This window comes from Ictalurus furcatus, chromosome 26 (assembly GCF_023375685.1).
Source record: "Ictalurus furcatus strain D&B chromosome 26, Billie_1.0, whole genome shotgun sequence".
Taxonomy (NCBI): Eukaryota; Metazoa; Chordata; class Actinopteri; order Siluriformes; family Ictaluridae; genus Ictalurus; species Ictalurus furcatus.
The window spans coordinates 17,336,949-17,358,792 of record NC_071280.1 but is presented as its reverse complement, the minus strand read 5'-3'; the positions used below and the strand labels follow the sequence as shown (position 1 = coordinate 17,358,792).

Here is a 21,844-nt window from a genome sequence, read left to right as displayed (position 1 = left end):
ACACTATTTTCCTAGATGAGGTAGCATGTTAAGTAAGAAGAGCAGCGGTCCTAAAATAGAGCCCTGTGGAACTCCACAGCATGTAAACATTCCCGATGACATCCCAAAGCAACGTATACAGTATGTGCCTCTGTTTGCACGTGTGTGTGCGTGTACGTACTTCTCCCATAACAGCGATGGGTGTTTCTCCTTTGGCCTGAGCGACTCTGTGCTCCACCAGGTAATACATGTACTCATCATACAGCAGCCTGATGAGATGGAACGAGCCGAAACTGGCCGCGCTGCGCAGAGTTAGATCCCTGATCACCATTGAGCTAAACACACACACAGAGAGAGAGAGAGAGAGGAGGGGATTAGTAGTGTTGTACTACACATTACATGCCAATAAATCTGTTTAAATACTGAATTAAAGGGGCGGTACTGAGTGGATAGATGAGCTGGATCTATCCACTGGTGTAAATATTTACACTAAATATGCTGCATTCACGAAAAAAAATCCTAAATTGTATTAGAGGTGGAGTGATATTGGATTCTACCGGTACCGGTGACCAAGTCGGGCGGTACCTACCTGCCGATAACCGATTAATCAACCGATAGTTTTTAACACATATTGAATGAAAACGTAACACTCGAAGTAAAACATTACTGAACTTTAGTACAAAAATAAACAGTACTGACTGCACCGTGAAAATGTATATATTTATATATATTAACTATTATAATATATATATATATATGAACTATTAATAAATATTAAAATAAATAAAATATACATCCAAACTGAACTGAAAAGTAACGCTCCAAATAACAAATAAAAACAGAGACGTCCAAAATGAATCAAAAACACTTCAAATAACACGACGAAATTAGTCAGTGATGGTTTTTATTTCGCCTCTAGAGGCTGCTCTCGTGCTGTCTAACGAGATAACTTTTCATCCGCTCCTCAACGGTCGCACCCGGGAAAAACTATCCCTGTGGATTTATTTCAGATTAACCGCTAGTTCCGGCGATCAGTTATCGGTGCTGATTAATCGATCGGTCGACCTCTAGTTCGTATCCTACATTTAGCTTCTGACTGTGCGCTCCAGTCGTATAAACGGTTGCGAGTTCATACACGGAACACGCCGTCGAGATTAAATACGGAGAAACGTAACGAAAACGTCGAGAGTCTCGGTCGTTTCAGATTAATTAACGACTTGAAAGAAAGTGATCCAAAACAAACTGCCTGAAGATTAGCCGAGACAAAAGTAACGGCGCCCTATGAAAGGAATACACGCAAAATGGTTGTAAACATGGTGGGAAGTTTTAGCTCAGTTTGGACGATGTAAACATTTACACTTAAACTTACAATAAATAAACAAATAAACGTATACACAAGGAACAGTGCGTGTAATTTTATAGTCACTTTTGCCATTCTCTTAAAGGGTGCCAATAACTGTGAAATCCACTGGGCAATATATCTTAATTCACTTTACTGCTAGGGTGTGTGTGTGTGTGTGTGTGTGTGTGTGTGTGTGTGTGTGTGTGCTGACCTGTAGAAGCTCCACTTGAGCAGGAAGAGTTTGGCAGCTTTGGTGAAGGACGGGCTGGACGTGTAGGGTTTGAGGACGTGCGTGACGACGCTGTCCAGCCACGCGGCCCACTGCTCCAGAGACTTCTGCTGCTGCAGCGTCATCTTAAAGTCCTGCTCGATCCGCTGCACCATGCGCTCCTCGCATGCACACACCCATGATGCCTGTTCCTGCTCACACACACACATACACACACACATACACATATATAAATATATATATATATATATATATATATATATATATATATATATATATATATATATATATATATATATATATATATATATATATATAGGACGTGTTCCTTGAGCTATGCAATAGTCATCCAAAAATCGTTTAAGTGCAGTGTTTGTGTGTGTGTGTGTTACCTGCACGTTGTTGAAGTCCACTCGGTTGAGGTCGTTGAGCATCTGCGTGATCTGGGCCGAGTTCTGCAGCACGGCTCGGGCCGCCTGAGCCAGGTGATTCAGAGAGGTGTATCTGCGCAATGTCTGCGCAAATGCTCCTGCACACACCACCTACAGACACACACACACACACACACACACACTCCATTGAGTGTCGTGCAGTCACTTCTGTGTGTGTTTTATACCCAAACTCCTCTGTGTACATGTGCACCAAATGTCTGTGTTAGTTTTTCTCAGCTCTATAGAACATATACGTCAAAATATTGCCCATGGTGTGTATGAGCGTATATGTCTGTGTGAGACCTTAATGCGGACCATCTCCTCCGGAATGTTCATCATGGCACCGGTGAGCCAGTTCTCCAAACTCTTGGCACAGTTGCGGATGGCTTGTGTTAAGGCACCTGAGGACGAACGTGACAACGTGACGGACCGAGCCGTGTGTGGGTGTGTAGACGTGTGTAAATGGCACTGGGTACTGGTGTGAGCACATCAGGGACGTTAGAGCTGTGTTACTCACTGGGTATAGGTGTGAGCACGTCGGGGATGAGGATCTCCACTAGGATCTGGTAGAGTGTGTTGTCACAATTGCGGCTCCACTGCAGAACCGGCTCGTACTGGCACAGCAGAACCAGGCATGCTTTCGGCAGCCGCTTCTCGGATTCGCTGTGACTGTAACGAGCAGAACGTTAACATTACAATGGAAACTAAGAGTGTGTGAGCGTTGGTGGGGGAAGGGGTGGCGGGGGTGGTGTTCGAGTTTTCCCAAGTATCTGACACAAAAAATGTTTGTAACCCACTACAGAGACTTCCACAGAGATTTGGATCACCGTCTGATCCGACAGAACTCCATCAGGCGACTGAATGCTTAGAGTCAACACTCTTAGTGGCTCCACTCAAAAAGAAAATTAATTAGAGAGAAAAAATGGGCACCCTGGTGTAACGATCAAACGCGTACCTTAAAACAGACCACTCGACAATTAGGACGTAAATGGCGTCAAACCAAATTGGTAGTATTTCAAACAGCATGGAAGGAGAGCCTCCTGAACTATAGACAATCTCTTAGCGATGCTAGAAAAGTCTCTCTCTCCACCTTAATAGGAGATAACGAAAACAATTGCCTGCCTGATCCGTTTCGGATGTCCTACCTCTGGATGGAGCTCTCATCTACTCCAATTCCAGACTGCTGGGACTACGGCTGCTTCTAAGGCCAAACAGACTTCATATAAATCCATAATGAACTTTTTCACACTATCTGTTGTGACCCAGATGAGGACGGGTTCCCTTCCGAGTCTGGTTCCTCTCAAGGTTTCTTCCTCTTAACATCTCAGGGAGTTTTTCCTCACCACCGTCGCCAGCGGCTCGCTCAATAGGGATAAATTCGCACATTTAAAATCTGTATACGGTGTTTATACGTTTCTGTAAAGCTGCTTTGAGACAATGTCTATTGTAAAAAGCGCTATACAAATAAAACTTAATTGAATTGAATAGCTAGTACTCTAAACGTGCGTATGTGTGTGTGAGACACTCACAGGTCGAGTGCTTCATTAGTCTGCCCCTCGCTGAATCTCCAAAAGCTTTTCCACAGAGTCTCAACCAGAGGAAACTGCAAGTTCACCATCACATCCACTATCGCCTGAAACACACACACACACATTAACTATAATCTATTCAGGAGGCAGTTGCCATAGTAACCGCATCCTTCAAAAAAGGCACACATTTCAAGATAACCAAGCTAAATCATGTGAGGACTTTTTCTACCTTTATCGTAAACTTCTAACCTGCTAATTAAAGTGAAGAACAATAAGAATTAGAATTTAGGGGGGAAAAATGAAAAATGTACAATAACCTGGTTGCATAAGTGTGCGCACCCCTAAACTAATACTCAGTTGAAGCAGATTTCGATTTTATCACAGTATTCAATCTGTCTGTGTAAGAGCCAATCAGTGTGGAGCGTCTTCACTTAGCAATATTTTGCCATTCTTCCTTGCGAAAGCGTTCCAACTCGGTCAGACGGTCTGGGCGTCTCCTGCACACAGCTCTCTTCAGGTCACCGCACAGATTTTAGATTGGATTTAGGTCTGGACTCCAGAACCTGGAGCTTGTTTTGGTGAAGCCGTTCCTTTGTTGATCTGGAGGTCTGCTTGGGTTGTCATGCTGAAAGCTGAAATTCCTCTTCATCTGAAGTGTTTTAGCAGAAGCCTTAAGGTTTCGCGCCAAAATTGACTGGTATTTAGAGCTATTCGTTATTCCCTCCACCCCAGTTCCAGCTGAAGAAAAACAGGCGGTATGATGCTGCCATCACCGTGCTTCAGCGTGGGGATGGGGTTCTTTTGGTGATGTGCTGTGTTTTTTTTTTTAGCCAAACATATCTTTTGGTATTACGGCCAAAAAGTTCATCACTGGTCTCGTCAGACCATAACGCATTATTCTACATGCTTTTTGGAGATTGGAGCATTTCTTTCTTTCTTTCCCTACCCCATGGCCTAGACATGTGAAGAATTCAGGAGATTGTTGTCACATTTAGGGAGCAACCAGTGCTTTCCAGAAATTGCTGTAATTCTCTTAATGTCGCTGTAGGCCTCTCGGCAGCCTCCCTTACCAGTTTCCTCCTGATCTTCTCATCAATTTTAGAAGGACATCCTGTTCTTAGTTGTGTCACCGTCGGGCCATATTTTCTCCACTTCTTGATTATCTTTACAGCGTTCCGTGGTACATCCTGTGCCTTGGAAGGATTTTGTAACCCTCTCCTGACTGATACTGTTCAGCAATGAGACCCCGTACTTGCTTTGTAAGCGCTTTGTGGCCCATGGCTTTTCCAGTTGAATGTTACCAAGAAGATATCAGGAGCATCCTATAGGAACAGCTGTACTTTATTTGGGGGTTAATCAGTCATTTTAATTGATGGCAGGTGTACATGAATTAGTATTTAACACGAGTTTGAATGTGATTGGTTCGAATGTGCAAGCTGAGGATTGTACTCCCCCCCCAAAATGATTTTTATTGTTTTTCACTTTAATTACTAGGATATAATTTTATAATAAAGGTAGAAAAAAGTTCGGACATGATTTTTCTTCTTTTACATCACAAAAACCTGCCATTTTAACAGGGGTGTGTACTTTTGAAATCCTGTTTGTGTTTAATTATATGTATATATATATATAGATATATAATATATGAGAAACACTATGTTTTACCTCACAGTGTTCCCGGTAGAGCTGCTGGTAGGCTCGGATATGCTCCGGAAGAATCCCTTCTGGCAGGGCCTTTCCCTGGAGATCAATCTCTGAAAACTCAGGCAGAGAACGAGACGAATCTGACAGAGAGAGAGAGACGGAGAGAGAGATTATATAAAAGATTAATAATTATGTCAAAGGAATTATTATCCTCATAAAGATAGTAAGACTAACGTGTATGCGTGTTTGTGTGTGTGTGATTACCCAAAAACTGCTGATATTGCTGGATGTGGGAGCTGATGTCAAACAGCCCGACCCCCTGGCCTGCTCCTTGGCCCACCCCCATGCCCATCCCATTGGTCATTCCCTCAACCTTCTGCACCGGTCTTATCCTACAAAACAAAGTCCATCGAATCAAAAAAAATGCAAACAAGAAACCCACATTTCATCAGTCGGCATTAAAGATTCAAATCGTTCGCCATGGAATCGACTGATTCGTTCGGATTCATCCGCTAGCTAACCGAGACAGCCAACTAAAATTCATATTCAGTCATTCAATGGATCAATACATTCCCAACAAAATCGCTTCACACTGGTACTGAAAGTTAAAATGGCGCATCCACACGGCCAGGTGGAAACGTGGGGCTTAAATTAAAATGGACTGCTGATCGGATTAAACAGTGCCATTACTTTTGCACTAGTAGTTAATCAGGCAAAACGTGTATATTTATACAGATCTGTTGATCGCTGTTTAACTTCCGCTCTCTCTTTATATTCTTTATATGTTGTTGTAACATGTCCAACTCCCTTTCTGGGTTGAGTTGTCTTACATTTCTTAAATGGACCTCTGATAAATGTGTATTACATCTCACACACTCTCTCACACACACACACACACACACCTGTGCTTATGCGAGAAGGGCTGTTGTCTCATGGCCAGGTGTTGCTGGTCCTCCATGAGCCGGTGCAGGGGGGAGCTGCTCTTGATCCGAAGGCCATAGTAGTGGTACTTCGAGTTCCCTCTGAAACACACACACACACACACACACACACACACACACACACAGATACATTATTGGGTTTCACATAGAGGACAGTCTGCCTGTAAAGTGAGTACATTTACTACCACTTTTTCCGTACAGTGAACACCATAATTATTGGCACCCTACATTAAAACATATTCTATGATTGCATATTTACCTTAAACACATAGGGACAGTACATAGTTTCATTTCTAAGAATGGTGAACACCTCACCCGCCCCCTCCAGTAAGGAACAAAATCCTCCAAAATATCTAGGGGCCAAGTCTTAACCTTCTGGCAGAGTCAACCTGGTTTTTAGGCTGAATTATTCTGGTACATAATCATCACAAGCCTCAACTCCTCTGTGATCCACCTCCATATTCTACACTGGGTTTTGGAAGCTTTTATTTATTTGCATTTGTTTTGGTCTCACAACAACTGATTCCTCAGGACTTGCTATTTTCTTAGCATGTATGTGGTTCCATGTGTGTAGACGACCGACGTACATCGTGTGTATGCATGTGTACCTGGTGCCGAGTCGGCGGGTGCGCAGGCCAAGGAACATGGAGCGGATGAGTTTGCCAAAGGAGGCGGCGTTGACGTGCTCCAGCTTGGCCTCCTGGCAGTGCAGCAGGTAGTGATAGTACAGCGTGCAGCGTGGCAGACTCACACCCTCTGCCTTCTCATAGTTATCCAACAGCCATTGCACCTTCACACACACACACACACACACACACGTTTGTCTTAATATCCTTGTGAGGACCTGCCATTGACATAATTATTAATTCTGCTATAATTCATGCAATACCTCCACCTAAATCCAACTCTACACATACATTAATCCATACATTAATATTTGTTTAGACAATGAAATTGTGTTTTTAATCATGTACAAGTCTGTAAAACAGGTGTTTCCCTGTAACCAGTTGGTGTGTACTCACAGTAGCAGGTGAGGCGCGAATGTTGTGCGTGTAATTCTGGCCTGCGCTTCCCATCACGTAGTTGCCCGGAACCACATAACCCCCTGCTCCTCCTCCGCTGGACACACTCCCAGCCCCGCCCCCAGCAACAACTCCAGATCCGGCCCCGCCTCCCCCTCCACCCGAAGACGATGCTCCTGATACGACCGTAACCCCTGTACCACCCCCTGAGAATCCCGTAGTCACGGAAACCGGCTGCGAAGTCACGGGGGTGGAGACCTGTGATACGGTTGTGGGCGGATCATCGTAGTACGGGCCGGAGGGCGTGGCCTGGCCGTAGAGGGAGGACTCTGTGAACGGGTACGTGCTGGAACGACTGAGATAAAGAAGCATACAGAGACAGAAGGAGACAACTGATCAGGTGTCTGATTGGCCAGAAGGAAGATTAAAGAAAAAGTACACAAGTGTGTGTCTCACATGGGTGTGGTGTTGTAGTTGCCGTCTCCGTCCACGTACTGAACCTGGCTGGAGTAGACATGCCCTACTTGAGAGATCTACACACACACACACACACACACACACACATATATAAAGGACACTGTTAATCAAACACATCTTTCTGAATATTTAAATACGGAACATCATCATGACTCAATGACTCACTGCAAGTGAATCGTTTAGTGAATCATTTTGACGTTTTGATTTGTGTGCTCAGAGGGGCATCCGGAAATACGGTGTTGATCACGCAGCTGAGTACTGGTGTGTTAATTAAAAATGAAAAACAAACAAACTAAAGAAAAATTTCGTTAGTGTTTCAGTTAAACTGATTCACTTAAAGGACTTGTTCAATAAGAATAGACAGTAGATGCATATATACTGGGCTCTGCTCAGGTACTAAAACCTTCCAGCTATCTCAAGCTCACCTCAGGAGTAATGTGCAGGTTGCCAACTCCATGCTGGCCGCTCTTGGCTGTGGTCTGCACTACTGACCTCTGCTGGTGGGAAACAGGAAGGACACGTTCAGAGCTCTAGAAGCAGCAGGATGATGCACTGAGAATGAAGTCAGTCAGTCAGTTGTGTGTGTGTGTGTGTGTGTGTGTGTGTGTGTGTGTATGTGACCTGTGCAGTCTGCACCACGTGTGTCGGCACACCCGTCTGGACGGTGGGAGGCGGACTGGAGTCCGACACAGAATCGTTCGAATGGACAGATCCTTCTACAAATATAGAGAGACAGCTTTGGGTTTTTATTTGAGCAGGTAAGACACAGCAATTAGAAATATACTGTACCAGAAAACATGCAGCATCACGCATGAATTCCAGGAGTGAACAGACACAAACAAACTCACACACACACACACACACACACACACACACACACACACACACACACACACACACAGAGAGAGAGAGAGCAAGAGAGAAAAGTGAAATTCTAGCAACAGCCAAATTTATTGCATCCTGCCTCCGTCTCAGGGACAGCCAGTGAGGCAAGACTTAGAAATATTTCTATTCACAGAGGACTATTCTCCTATTCATCTCTTATTCCTCGTTATCTTTTGCTACCTGATCGATAACCTTTTTTCTTTTAATTCATTTTTGCTACAACCCCAATTCGCTGTGTAAAATGTAACTAGATGTCAATAAAAACAGAACGCGATGATTTGCAAATCTCACAAACCCATATGTTATTCACAATAGAACATCAAAGACATATAAAATGTTTAAACTGAGCAAATGTACCGTTTTAAGGGGGGAAAAAAATAAGGTCATTTTGAATTTGACGGCAGCAACACGGCTCAAAAAAGTGGGGGGGGGGGGGGGGCGTGTACTTAAAGTGTACATAAATGAAATAAAGCTGGAAGTGATTCATAACATCCAATGGGCTGCCTCTAATGAAAACAAACTGCGTCTACTTGAACATTACATTTAAATAAATAAATAAATAAATAAAACCCTCCTATCTGAACTAATGTGTTGAGTGAATTATACATACATATACATATATATATATATATATATTTTTCGAGTACTCTGGTTAATAGTATCCTACATTTTATTCCACTAATGTGTGTGAAAAAAAACAGCAAAATTTTCCACTTTCCCCCCCGAGTTAGTGCTACACGCTGGGACCTGTAACACTGCCATACGTGTCCTTCCTGCGATTCAATAAGCAAGATAAACACGTTTCCTCCTTTATAGCCTTAGATACAAAAACAAAAGGAGCACACTTGCCTAAGGACAGTTAGCGAAGGCCAAACCACATCCACCGAGCCCGGTTTTTCTGTGTTGTGTTTTAAATCTGATCTACGAGACTAATATCGGATATCAGATACATTGTTCGACTTGTCTAAAAGCATGCTTATGTTACGGTGAGGGTGAGGATCTATAGTTTGTCGTTATTTCATGCAGCTAATGACAGGAGTATAGGATGGAATAACAGTCTGAACCGACACTAACTAAAATGGGGGGGAAGAAGAAAAAAAAAAGATTGCTCGATTCGGAGAAATGATGTCGGAGAAACACAGGAGAGAATGAATCAGTGTCTCTACCGCCTCCATCAGATACTTCTCTTTAAGCTACATCAATATTAGCGGTCCGAAGATCAGCTACTACGTTTAATGTCGACGGCGTGCTAACGACGCCTCGTATACCTTTATCCTCTTTCGTGCTTCTGTTTGAACAGGATCAGGGGTGCCAATTTTTTTTTTGCTTAAAGATCTTTTTCTCTCCTTTTCATTTAGTCCTGCCCTTCAGAAGCTACATCAGATATTTACATGCTTCCCGATGACAAAATGATCACAATTTACACCGATCATCCTGTTCAAAAGTTTACACCCCCGGCTCTTAACGGGTCGTGTCGCCTTCTTGAGCATCGGTGAACGTTTGCGCCTCTTGTGATAGTCGAGTCCCTCGGTCGTCCTCGGTGTGAAAAGATGGATCTCGACATCGTATAGCCGCTGTTGGAAAGGGCTCGAATATGCAGAAGGATGTGCAGGACCTGGAGGATTTATTCTGAAGAACAGTGGGCAGTTTAACTGCAAACGAGGGACTCGTGAAGAACTCTCACAGTTTCGACATAAAAGCATCACGTCGTCGATGTGGAACGACACACGGTATTAAGAATCAAAGGGGTGTAAACTTTTAAACCGGTTCATTTGTGTAAATTCAGTAACGTAAAGATCTGTCGTGAAATATCTGATTCAGGGCAGAACTAAATAAACAACTCAATGCAATTTTTATGATCTCTCTCTCTCTTTTTTTTTTTTTTTTTTAAATTTTTAACATTTGTAGAAATTAGAACTCGGCGGATTGGATTTGGAAAAATGCTCGATGTTAATTCCGGCGTTTTTAATCCAGATCAGATTATTAATACTTGTATTTCTTCTCAGAATCTCCTCACAATCTAAGGACAGCTCAATGTAAACACGAACCCCACGTTTCTTGGTACTCACGGTACGCCGAGTCGAAGCTGTACATGCAGCTATTGTAGAACATGGCTTTACAAAATACAGGAAAACAGACAGAGAGAGAGAAAAAGAGAGAGAGAGAGAGTGAGCGAGAGTGAAGAGAAAAAGAAGCGAGCATCTCTCTGCCTCTTTCTCCTCTTATACGGCGCGGGACGAGGCCAGCCTTGAGCGGCTAATCTCCGCAGCCGGCAGGACACTCTCATGTTCTAATAAACACGGCGCTCGGATTGAGCGAGGCGGAGATGGACAGATAGAGGGACAGAACAAGTCTGAACGAGAGAGACGGTACAGATGCAGGGAACGACACTTTAGTTTTGCGAGCTACCTGTTGTGTTATTTTTTTTTTCCTCCCCCCCCTCTGGTGTTAACATCCTCGCGTGCTTCCGGTATGTTCGTCAAGTCTACACACAGCCCAAAGCGTGAGACGAGTGTTCATCGTTCCAGCGTTCAGGAGCTGATGCGTGTCACTTTTACTTCGAGGTTCGACTGCTTTTAGGGTTTAGGAGCTCGTTTTTAGCGCGTTCCGTTAAGAGCGACTAACCCGTCGCTATACACCTGGGCGACTTGTGCAGGATTCATCTGTATGAAATCAGGTAACGGTCTAGTCAGGTAGTCGAGTGTAGTGTACATTAACATTAGATTAACACTTCCAGACACTTCCCTCTGGCGGGTCATTTTTCTTCTGTCTAGAAAGGAATGCTCAAATCTAGTGAAATTCCCCGACACGACAAGACCATCTCAAGCTTGAAATGAGGAAAATGGCTAGAAATAGGTTTAATACTCTTAAAATGATTTGATTGTAATCTCATATAAAGGTTGTGACTATATTCGAGATGGTTCCACTTGCTGTGATCTTGGTTTTTTGGGGGGTTTTTTTTGGCAGTCTATCGTTTCCTGACCCGAACGAATGGTCTCAGCCGGAAATCTGTGGCGGGAGAGAGAGAGAAACGGGTTATGATCTCAATTTCACGTCGGCTTTAAGGGCAGGACCTGATTTCCTGATCTGAGGGGCAGTGAAGTGAAAAAAAAAAAAAAACAACAACAACAACAAAAAACAATCTGTAAGAGAAACCGTGTTCGATGAGATAACTGGGGTTGTTTCTTCTTCTTACTGGTTAGAACCAAATCATAAAATAAACGACAAGCTAAATGAAAGATCTTTTTCAAAAACGTGAACTTCCGACAGCTCACTGTGTAATCTGCGTGTAATCTGCGTGTAATCTGCGTGTAATTTCAACCTTACTGTGCATTTTGCACATCTGAGGTAAGCCTTGGCGTTCTTGACAAGTCTGTGTCATTTACACTGCCAAGGTCCGATCACCAGACCTGCTAGCTAAATAACTCACCTTCCCCTCAGTCATTAGGCTGCATATGCTGGCTGTATGTTTTCCAGTTGCTTAGCAACAGCGTTGACATTACCTGCTGCTTATTTTTTCTCCCTCAACTCTGTTAGATTTCAGTTGATAGATCCACTCTAACCAACGTTAATCTGACTAAACATCTGGGATTCTTTCGTTTCTTCGGTGTCTCGGCGTGAAGTCGGTGATTTTTTTTTTTAAATGAGCAGGCGACGGGTTATTATGGGCGGTAAGGGGCGGCGGAGGGATTCGGGGTAACGTGAGATGTGGGACACTTCCTACGGCTCTCTGCGAATAGAAGTAGCCACAAATAAACATGCAGCATTGCAACACAGTGAGACACACACACACACAGTAATATGCTTCTTCCAATCTTCCCAAAAGCAGAAGTTACAGTAAGACCCATGGTGCTGGAGGAAGTGCAGAAAGGAAATGGAGAAAACATGTAGATGTGCAGAGTGTGTGACTAGAAGTGGAAACTACAACCGTGCCCAGTTTTGTGTGTGTGTGTGTGAGTGTGTGTGTGTGTGTGTGTGTGAGAGAGAGATACCACTCAGCCACTACGTCTCACCTGAAACGGTCACCACTATGTACTGTGGTGTGTTTTGCCCGTTGCTGGACCCGGAGGCGGAGCTCGGAATCTCGTACTGTGCCACCGCCGCTGTAACCTGAGTGGGCGTGGCCAGAACGGCCTTCTTGAGGATCGCCGGAGGCGTGGTCTGCGTTATTCTAGAGGAAAGGCCTGCCTGTGAAGGGGAGGTGCCGGACGAGCTCTGGATGTCCGGCAGGAACGCGGGCGTGACAGTGGGACTGGCTTTCGGCTGGCCACTTTTCGGCGTGGTCACGCTGCCCCCCTGAGGCTGGGAGGACTGGAGCTCCTCTGTGTAGCCTGGAGTCGCCATTAAGAGTGCGGCTAAAGCCCTGCGTCACTGGGAAGCACAGGAACAGGAGAACTGAAATGAAAAAGATAATAAAACAATAATAAAATGACGTCAACGCAGGACGTCAGGGTGAGGCCGTGACATGGTCGAGCATTTATATTAAATGAATTAACTGCGTTAATCATTACCTTGTGTTGGCTTGGTGGATTATGCAGCATTTAGGCTGCGATTACAAAAAGAGCTGTCTGAAGAGTGAAGTGTTTGTATGTCTGAAATGTTTTTTTAGACTTTTGGGGGTTTGAAGTGAAAATCACGTGGAGGAAATGCTGCAGCTTTATCCAGGGCTGCCGTTCAACTCCGCTTCTCAATCTCAACAAATACACACATAAAGCAGGCAGTGAGTGTGATTTCTGACGAATCTGTGTATGTGTGTGTGTGTGTGAGAGAGAGAGAGAGAGAGAAACAGTGCAGCAGAACCAGACATGTGACTCTTGTGTGAACGTAAAGGAAGTTACTTCCTGTTTGAAGGCCACCGTGTTAACCCCAGTGCTGTCTGTCTCTGTGTGTGTGTGTGTGTGTGTGTGTGTGTGTGTGTGTGTGTATGTATGTGTGTGTGTGTGTGTGTGTGTGTGTATGAAGATAAGAGGAACCGACAGAGAAACTGACAATAGTGAAGTGATGCCAAAGTGTTCTTTCTTTTTCGGCTCACAGAGCAGGGACCGCACAATATCCGACACGACATCCTATCTTTTATACCGCGGTCTGTCCGAATACTCGATTCTGATTGGCTGGAAGGTGTAACGCACAGGTAGTTCCAGTCCTCGGATTATCCCTTACTTAATCGCAACTATTGAGCTGATTTAGGATCTAAATATTTTTATTGCGCTTTATTATTATGGGCTGGCGTAAGCGTTAAAAACCAAGCAAGTGAGACCCGCTCTTTAATCATACTGACGGAGCGTTCGTATTGTAAACGCTAAAAACACGGTTAAGTGGAAAAAGCAGCAACGCTGCTGAACGTGAAGCTTGTGATTTAACACGCACTTCGAATTCTCGATTCTGATTGGTCAGACGGTGCCGATTCACTTTCTAAACCCACACGGCGGTTCGAGAGAGCTCTTACATATTAGCGTTTCTATAGTAACACATTACACAAGGGCTTGTATGCCAGACACGCAACTTAATTTAAACCTAACAATTAACTGATTTTTTTTTTATTGTATTTATTATTTAATACAAATCGCCTGATATTTAACAATGAAAGACGTATAAACATTGCTCTGGTGAAGCTTTCTATAGCGAGACTTTTTTTTTTTTTTTAATTATTTAAATTAGGGAATTATGTCAGCGCTTCGAATTAAAACCGTTGCTTTAAGTTTTCCTCCACAGGAAAGTCTTTACGCTTTTCGCGGCTTTTAAGCTGCGTTTATTCGTTTATCACGGAGAGTGAACGACTGTCTAGAGCCGATACTTTAAAACTTGTTTCCGCAACATTAAATGTAACTATAAACGGATAACCATGGTTCTTTACATAATAATGAAAAAAATAATAACCGATTGGCCTATTGCTGTGGTGTAAGAGGAATAAAAACACGTCAGGATGCACTCCTATAGGGAAATAATCAACTCGCGGCAAGTAACAGTAACTCCGCTTCATCGCACCACCCTGTCTGTCGCTGATTATTTTCCTACAGCAGCACACACTCCCGAGTAACACGTCGTCCATAACACATCGTCATCTCACCTACTGAACACTACAAGGAGCTGTTAATGGTCATAATTGTCTTTAATTGGTTGTCAAATAACTGGGTAGACACCAGTAATGCCTCCAGTCCTCCGTGGCCAGGTTCAGAACATGCTGGAAAAAAAGCAAACAAACACTTATGGGATCCTGCACACACACACACACACACATGTGCAGAAAACTGTTGGACGATCAGGGGAGATGATTGAAGGCTCTATATGTCTGGAGCTTGCAGAACTGGTTTCACAATGCGCCCCCCTTTCTACGTTAAATCAGCTGCAAATAGACGGTGTTTACTTGCCTGGTCTTGTGATGGAATTCTCGTGAATATACACATTGTTCCACACAGACACACATGAGAAACGGTTCGATTTCACAAAATCCCCCTGCGCTCGATGCGTGACGATCGAACTTCTGGACGCTAATTCGGATGACTTTATTATTCAGGTGTTCGGGTTGAAAAGTGTTCATCACAGAAATGTATATTTACCAACACTTTTGTGTGGAACGGATTCAGGGAGACGTACGCATAAACTACATGCGTCCGTGGGTTTACAAAATGCGTAAACATCAAAGCGTCACAGGTTCGGACCGATCGTGTCCAAGATTAGAGGAACCAGTGCTACTGAAATCTCACTCGTATCGACCTGTGACTGATGCGAACTAGATATAATTAGTCATATTAGGCCACTTAATTAAATACACCCGAATCGATGCTTATTTGATCCAAATGTAGTTACTGCATATAATATTGATAATCAGCTGACCTGGCCTCACATATTCGTAATCGTTGAATTAGTTTAATCATGGACGGAATGTTCGTTAGTTAAGGCTAGGGCTGGGCGATATGACAAAAATATATATCATATCACGATACTTGAGGACATTTCTACAACGCACGTATCACGGTATATAATTTGGCTAAAACTAGTAGTAAAAGAAACAAAAATAAAATGTTAAACTGAGTTTGACTATACTTTTCCTTAATGCCTACAAAGACGAAGATGATCTTCTACTCAGTTCCATTTAATTTGTAATTATTAAAAATGTTTTAAAAATACATCATACCAACGATATCTCAGAAAAGTGTATCGCGTAATCATTCATCACGATATCGATATATCGCCCGGACCCCCAGAACATTCCCCCCATGCCGATTTTATCCCTAATTTAGTCTCGGCGGATTCCCACCCATCAGTCAGCTCTCCACTATCATACACCAGCTACCGACCAGGGAGGATGAAGGCTAACACGTGGTTCCTCGGAAACACGTGAAGCCAGCCAACCATATCTTTTCGAACCGCCGCTCAAGCGATGTCACAGGGTGGCGTAACACACTCGGAGGAAAGCGCTATCCGCCCTCTTCCTCATACATAACCTCACAGATGCCTGTGATTGGATAATATCGCTGTGATTGACAGGGGGGAGAGAGAGTATGCCCCGCCCACCTTGAGAGCACCACCAGTTTGACTCTCTTGAACTCCTGACCATGAATGGCTGTGGCCAGGTAAATTTTTTTTTTTAAGTACTTTATAAATATTATGTATAGTTTGAAATTGTTGTAATGCTGTTTAAAAAAATAAGAAAAAAAGTGTGTGTGAGGGGGGGAGGGTATTTTAGGCAACCAGAGGAAGTCCAATAGTGATCAAGCAGGTAAAATATTACATTTTAAATAAATTAGATTATCTTGTTGGGATATTTATATATATATATATTTTAACGATGATAGGTATTATTTTACCGTTTCTAATATATTTCGTGCTGCTTTTCAAGGCTATTTCCGCGAACTCTCGCTGAGAATGCTGATTAGCTGTGAGACACGTCAATCATGCGCATTTCACCTTGCGACCACGCCCACCCCGACAAGCCCCGCCCCAGCTCGCCACAGTGCCTTCGACGACTTTCACAGTCGAGTGCCAAAACTTTTTTTTTAACGACTTTTCGCATACGACTATTTATAAAACGCGCAGAGAGAGAAGAATGAGGACATGACACTCCTTCAAGAGAAAGCTATGTTGGAAAGAAAAATAAAAGAAAGTAATAATAATAAAGTCCAGAAGTTATTTGTCATTTGACATGACACTCTGAAGCCTGAGCTCACGCTTCCCCTTTAAGCACTCCCACCCAGACAGTTTGGACAGCAAGGTTTATGGGTTTTTTGGGTTTGTTTGTTTTTTTTAGCCGACTAAATAAGCCAACAAGTAAAAGTACAACACTCTCGTGTTACCACACCCGCCATTTTGTGGCACTATCGCGGATCTGACATCGTCATAACGACCGTCAGCCTTCAGAAAGCTGTGAGGATCCGGTTACCTCCGCCTAGCTCCCGCTTTAAAGCGCTCAACAAAATTACACACACACACACACTCACAGTTGCTAGTTTTAAAAAAAATCACAAGACTGCGTAAAACAAAACCATAATATTCACCTTCTAATTCGTACTGGTTGTTTGCGGGGTTTTTTTTATTCCTTAATAGTTTAAATTGTTGTTGTTGTTGTTGTTGTTGATTCCCGTTGCTTGGTTCTTGTCGCCAGGACTACCGTGACTATGGCGCCTCGTCCTCACCGGGGCAACTGTTGCTACCCACCCGTCCAAGTCTCGCCCTCATCTTAGCTGTGATTGGTGCGGTGCTCCAAAGGCGCCCGGGCTTGACTTTGTTTCATTGGCTGGCTTCCCTGTCCAGTTCAGAGCTGTCATTTCATTCGCGGATGGCGCCTGTCAATCAACTGGGGTCGTTACGTAAAAGAAACGCTCCCCGCCCCCAATTATTTTTTTTTTCTTCCTCCTGACGTTCAGTCAGTCAATCAAAACTGATCACCTTAAATATGACAGACTGTCCTGATAGTGTGAGACAAAAGTTTAGAAATGTTATTTGGAGATGAAAAAGAATAAACAGACACTTTTAAAGGCTGTATTTGAAACTTTTGTTTGTTTGTTTGGTTTTTGTTATATGAATATATGGATGAGCTGACTGGAACTAGACAGCAATTCAACACCCTGATATGGCTCTGTGGCATTTTAATTAAACTCTTCAAAAAATGCATTGTGCTGTAAATCAATAAGATAGCAGACGAGAAAATAATCTCGGTCCACACATTGCCTCTGTATCTCTATGAATGCCAAATTGCTAAGTGAATTTCACAGACGAGTGGCTCGGCAAGATTGCTGATAGGCAGCTACAGGCTTCTGATTAGCAAGCGACAACAAAACAGCCACGCGTATATACCTCACCATGTTACCTCTTATGTCTCTTATCTTTGAACTAAAAGGTCAATGCGGGTTCATGAAGCCCAGGTTGAAATACTGCACGAGTCCGTTTTTTTCTGCAGATTATATCTCTTAAATGTAACTTTATGTCCCAAACCCCAGACAATGTTTTATAATGGTTATGATGTACTACACGCATGCTGTCCAATCTTCTGTGCTTGTTTTATATCATATTTGTTTGCTTTGGCCTTTCAAAGGTCAGCATTTATGACACTCCGGGCGTACTGTGATACACAGAATGACATTTATTTGAAAGTATTTTCTGACAAAATCTCAATTTCTCCCTCAAAACACTATATAAATTATTTCAATCAGGCGGCTGTGGCTCAGGTGGTAGAGCGGGTTGTCCACTAATCATAGGATTGGCGGTTCGATTCCTGGCCCACGTTACTCCACATACCGAAGTGTCCTTGGGCGAGACACTGAACCCCAAGTTGCTCCCGATGGCAAGTTAGCGCCTTGCATGGCAGCTCTGCTACCATTGGTGTGTGAGTGTGTGTGTGAATGGGTGAATGAGACAGTGTAGCGCTAAAAGCGCTATATAAGTGCGCCATTTACCAACTGGCACTGGATGATGATGCAATCTTCCTCTTGGAGTAACCTCATCTAGTCACGTTTTAGATCATGTGAAGGTTTGGTTTGGGGTTTTGCTGACTCCATTGCGACGATTGTGATGGCAATTACAATCACAGACATATTTCGTTTTATTAATAACCTCCTAATAACCATTTCATCGTAAATGTAAATGTAATAAACAGTTCTGTTTTTATTAGCAAGCATAGCAGTAATTAGCATTCATGATTAGCACTACACCCCATAAAAGGATGAAAATTTTTCAGTGAAAAACCAAATGTTTGCTTATCCAAAAGTAGTCGATCAGTCAAGACGTGTTTGGTGTCTAACGCTTGCTTCTTTAGATTTGTACTAGAGCTACGAGACTAATATAGCTGGCTAGTAATGAATGTTTGCCTCCCCCAAAATCTTTTCAACCAAAATTCATCAATTAATTTACTTTATAGATGTATAAAGTAACAAGTAAAAAGTATAAAGTAAAAAGTATAAAGTAAAGTATAAAGTTACCCTGATCACTACAAAGTATTCAACTCTACTTTCATAGAGTTGAATACTTTGTAGTGATCAGGGTAACACAGTGTGTGTGTGTGTGTGTGTGTGTGGTCCCCCAATTGGTGTCTGTATGTGTGTTATCTTAAAAGGTCACAAACGATAAGATTAGGCCATTTCCTCTGACGTAACCTTGAAGGCCGGATTCTGGTTAATTAAAGTAGTTCCAGGCCAGCCCTTTGTCCCACTAAAGGTCTCTGTCACTATCTGTCTGACTGACACCAGGGGAGGAATAGGTCATACTGGAGAGCTGAGGAACTATAAAAGAGCTCTGAGGATGCTGAGAAACCCAGCGTGGGACCTGATACAATTTCATCTCATCTTTGCTCATCTTGCTATCCAGTTCTCTCATCCAGTTCTTGCCATTTGTGCCGTCATGTATAAAGAGATCGTGCTGACTCTGAGCCTGCTGGTGATGCTGGCGTGCCAAGCTCATGCCACCGAGGGTCACCCCATCTACGGCGTGAAGCTGTGCGGGAGGGAATTCATCCGCGCCGTCATCTTCACCTGTGGAGGCTCACGCTGGAGAAGATCCGTGGGGATGCCAGGAGAAACCGGTGTGTATTTCAGGTTCACCTTGAATCTTTCTGACAAATGAATTATGTTACATTTCTTTACATTTAGAGTGATTTATTTGGCTTTTATTCAAAACAATGTACAAGTGAGAAGACAGAGACAATCTCTCTGCTAAAATGGTTGTAGTTTTCCGAAAGTATTCATACTAGGAACCTTTTGTGAAATTCCATTGTAGGACTGTATGGCTTTAAGAGTTCTGCTAGAGGAACAAACAGGAGAACCCTTAAGGGCAATAGATTCTAATGCTGCGTTCAACTTAACTGGCGAGTCATAACTTTGTGCTTTCCAGCTACAAAGTGGGAAAAACATGGATGCCTCCATCTTCAGCTTTTGCTAGCAACAATATCTGATATGTTTTCTCTTATATCCATTAAACCATTTATTTTTTTTACTGGTATCGGGCTCGGTACTAATAGTGGGTAATGGAACGGTGCTAGGTCTACTTTTTAAAAGAAAAATTTTACTGTTAATGCTGTGAGTTGCCATGTTGGACTGTTTGTCACTCACTGAACTCAGGATTGAAGAGACTCCTGACTTTCCGAGTAGGAATTCTGAGTTGAGGGGTGTTTTTTTTTTTTTTTTCCTAGTGAAAGATTGGAAATTCTCAGTTACAGGTTTGCACAAATGCAGCATTAGAACAATTACAATTCCACTGAAAGCGAGTTCACCTGAAGCTGCTGATTGGTCAGCTGCTGTAATGCCCCTTTTGACATCATCAACTGGCAGCTCAAATTCCAATTCAGGAAAATTCTGTCCATGTATTTCAAAGGAAAAAACAAATACTCTAAATCTTCAGCGTTGATTGTGGAAAATTGAGGAATAATGACAGAAAAAAACAATAACAATAATGATAATAATATTGTAATTACAATTATATTAATTACATAGGCGTATCTCTACTAGTGGAAAAAAAAAAAGTTTCCATCTAACACTGTGAAAGGGAGTTTAGTTTGTCCCCAACAGCACAGGGCTTTCTTTTCAGAGAGCAGAACCACTTTCGAGAACTAAGAACCCTTAAGTATACTAAAACCCTTGAGGAACCCTCGTGTATGAGAGTGTAGCACCCTAAAGAGTTCCTCAGGGAGAACCCTGACTTGCTCTATGAAACTTAATATGTATACTCTCAAGGCTCTTTTGTATAGTTAGGGGTTCTTGGCTTCCTAATGGGATCCTACCTGTAAACGTCACTGATATGCAAACCATCTTTCCTATGGTTCTGAAAAGAAGACGTTCCAGAGAAGGTCAAACTAAATAACCCTTTACAGTTCTAGATTGACCCTTTCTTAATAGTACAGAACCCTTGAGAAAGCTAGAAACCAACTATCCATAGAACCCTTAAGAAATCGAAGAGTGTAACATCTTTAACATTTATCGTTTCGGCTCTATGGCACTTGACGTCTCATACGAGGGTGGATATGAAGTTCCTAAAGCAAAAACTGTCTGGGTTGGCACGGGACTGAAAATGACTGCGGGATAAAAGAAAGATTCAGTTTTGTGTAAAAGATGGAGAACATCAACAGAAATCAATGGAAGGTCAACGGAAATCTACATGCGAAATCTGCTCCTTTAACTAAAATCACACACTGCTCCTTTAACTAAAATAATATTTATTTTGTGATTAATGATGGTGAATATGTCATAACAGTTGTTAAAATAAGTAAATACCCCAAGGCGTGTATAATTCATCATATTATTATTTTATTTCTACTACTTTTATTTTAATAAGCTGAGCTGTTTATTCAGTCATCATATTGTGTTGTGCACCATATTGTGTTCCTGTAATCACACAGAAGAGCAAACACATCATCTCTACTGCTAAAATCAAATTCTCCATTCCTCTCTGTCTCCTCTCAGGTGATTTCTCCAGCGACTTTCTCTCCACACACGATGATGAGGCCAGTGACAGCTGGAGCTCCCAACTCATCCCTCACCTTTCTTACAAAGCTCAGGCTGACCCGGAGGGGGACGGCTTGGCCAGTGAGGGCCCGGAGAGCTTAGCGCTCATCCGCCCGGCACGCTCACTCATCTCGGACGAGGTCCTTGAGGCTCTGCGCACCTCCGACAGGAAAGGGAGGGACGTGGTGGTGGGCCTGTCCAACGCCTGCTGCAAGTGGGGCTGCAGCAAGAGCGAGATCAGCTCCCTGTGCTAAAACAGACTCTTCCTTTCCGTCGCCATTCCTCCATGAGTGTCCATCTCAGACTGCAGTGTTGATGTCTCTAATGTTCGCTGTTGGTGTGTTAGGTGGTCTAATTTGAATACAGCAGCTGGGGTGTAATGTATTAAAATTTATGCAAGTGTGGTGCGTCTGTGAAAGAAAATATTTCTCTGTGT

The 21,844-nt window shown here is 43.0% G+C and overlaps 2 protein-coding genes and 1 long non-coding RNA gene across 13 annotated transcripts in view; 1 reads left to right on the top strand and 2 right to left on the bottom strand.

The window, feature by feature from the left end:
• rfx1b (regulatory factor X, 1b (influences HLA class II expression)) overlaps positions 1 to 17,147 on the bottom strand; it is a 22,322-nt gene extending 5,175 nt beyond the window's left edge. Inside the window, exons 1-18 of one of the 8 annotated variants that reach the window (XM_053615910.1) lie at positions 16,975 to 17,147; positions 14,547 to 14,660; positions 12,991 to 13,171; positions 12,493 to 12,874; positions 8,216 to 8,310; positions 8,020 to 8,091; positions 7,574 to 7,650; positions 7,118 to 7,472; positions 6,704 to 6,885; positions 6,057 to 6,176; positions 5,419 to 5,546; positions 5,176 to 5,294; positions 3,511 to 3,614; positions 2,499 to 2,650; positions 2,285 to 2,382; positions 1,943 to 2,092; positions 1,533 to 1,741; positions 161 to 314 (exon numbers count right to left, since the gene is read on the bottom strand). In XM_053615910.1, the coding sequence (XP_053471885.1) occupies positions 161 to 314; positions 1,533 to 1,741; positions 1,943 to 2,092; positions 2,285 to 2,382; positions 2,499 to 2,650; positions 3,511 to 3,614; positions 5,176 to 5,294; positions 5,419 to 5,546; positions 6,057 to 6,176; positions 6,704 to 6,885; positions 7,118 to 7,472; positions 7,574 to 7,650; positions 8,020 to 8,091; positions 8,216 to 8,310; positions 12,493 to 12,823 (2,346 nt within the window). In that variant the 5' untranslated portion in view covers positions 12,824 to 12,874; positions 12,991 to 13,171; positions 14,547 to 14,660; positions 16,975 to 17,147. Of the gene's footprint in view, positions 1 to 160; positions 315 to 1,532; positions 1,742 to 1,942; positions 2,093 to 2,284; positions 2,383 to 2,498; positions 2,651 to 3,510; positions 3,615 to 5,175; positions 5,295 to 5,418; positions 5,547 to 6,056; positions 6,177 to 6,703; positions 6,886 to 7,117; positions 7,473 to 7,573; positions 7,651 to 8,019; positions 8,092 to 8,215; positions 8,438 to 8,659; positions 8,678 to 10,888; positions 12,210 to 12,492; positions 12,875 to 12,990; positions 13,172 to 14,546; positions 14,661 to 16,974 lie in introns of those variants that run through there. The other 7 variants (XM_053615908.1, XM_053615909.1, XM_053615907.1 and 4 more) reach the window with 7 other exon arrangements.
• Positions 15,642 to 21,844, top strand: rln3b (relaxin 3b). Of its 4 annotated transcripts, none has more exons than XM_053615929.1 (3): positions 15,642 to 16,053; positions 19,280 to 19,493; positions 21,367 to 21,844. In XM_053615929.1, the coding sequence occupies exons 1-3, from the start codon at positions 16,036 to 16,038 to the stop codon at positions 21,660 to 21,662; spliced, it is 528 nt and encodes a 175-aa protein (XP_053471904.1). In that variant the 5' UTR covers positions 15,642 to 16,035; the 3' UTR covers positions 21,663 to 21,844. The 4 variants fall into 4 exon arrangements, 3 of the variants coding, with proteins under 3 accessions (XP_053471904.1, XP_053471902.1, XP_053471903.1); XM_053615927.1 differs by having other exon boundaries at positions 19,162 to 19,493; XM_053615928.1 differs by lacking the exon at positions 15,642 to 16,053 and adding an exon at positions 16,814 to 16,843 and having other exon boundaries at positions 19,162 to 19,493.
• LOC128602244 (uncharacterized) lies at positions 19,802 to 21,373 on the bottom strand. Its single transcript, XR_008384821.1, has 3 exons — positions 20,879 to 21,373; positions 20,688 to 20,728; positions 19,802 to 20,262 (listed from the first exon to the last, which is right to left on the bottom strand). It is a non-coding gene; the product is annotated as an uncharacterized LOC128602244 (long non-coding RNA).

Excerpts from the sequence above, each read along its gene's own strand:
- rln3b (XM_053615927.1), top strand. Across the intron at positions 19,494-21,366 it reads GGGGATGCCAGGAGAAACCG|GTGATTTCTCCAGCGACTTT; the intron begins GTGTGTATTTCA and ends GTCTCCTCTCAG.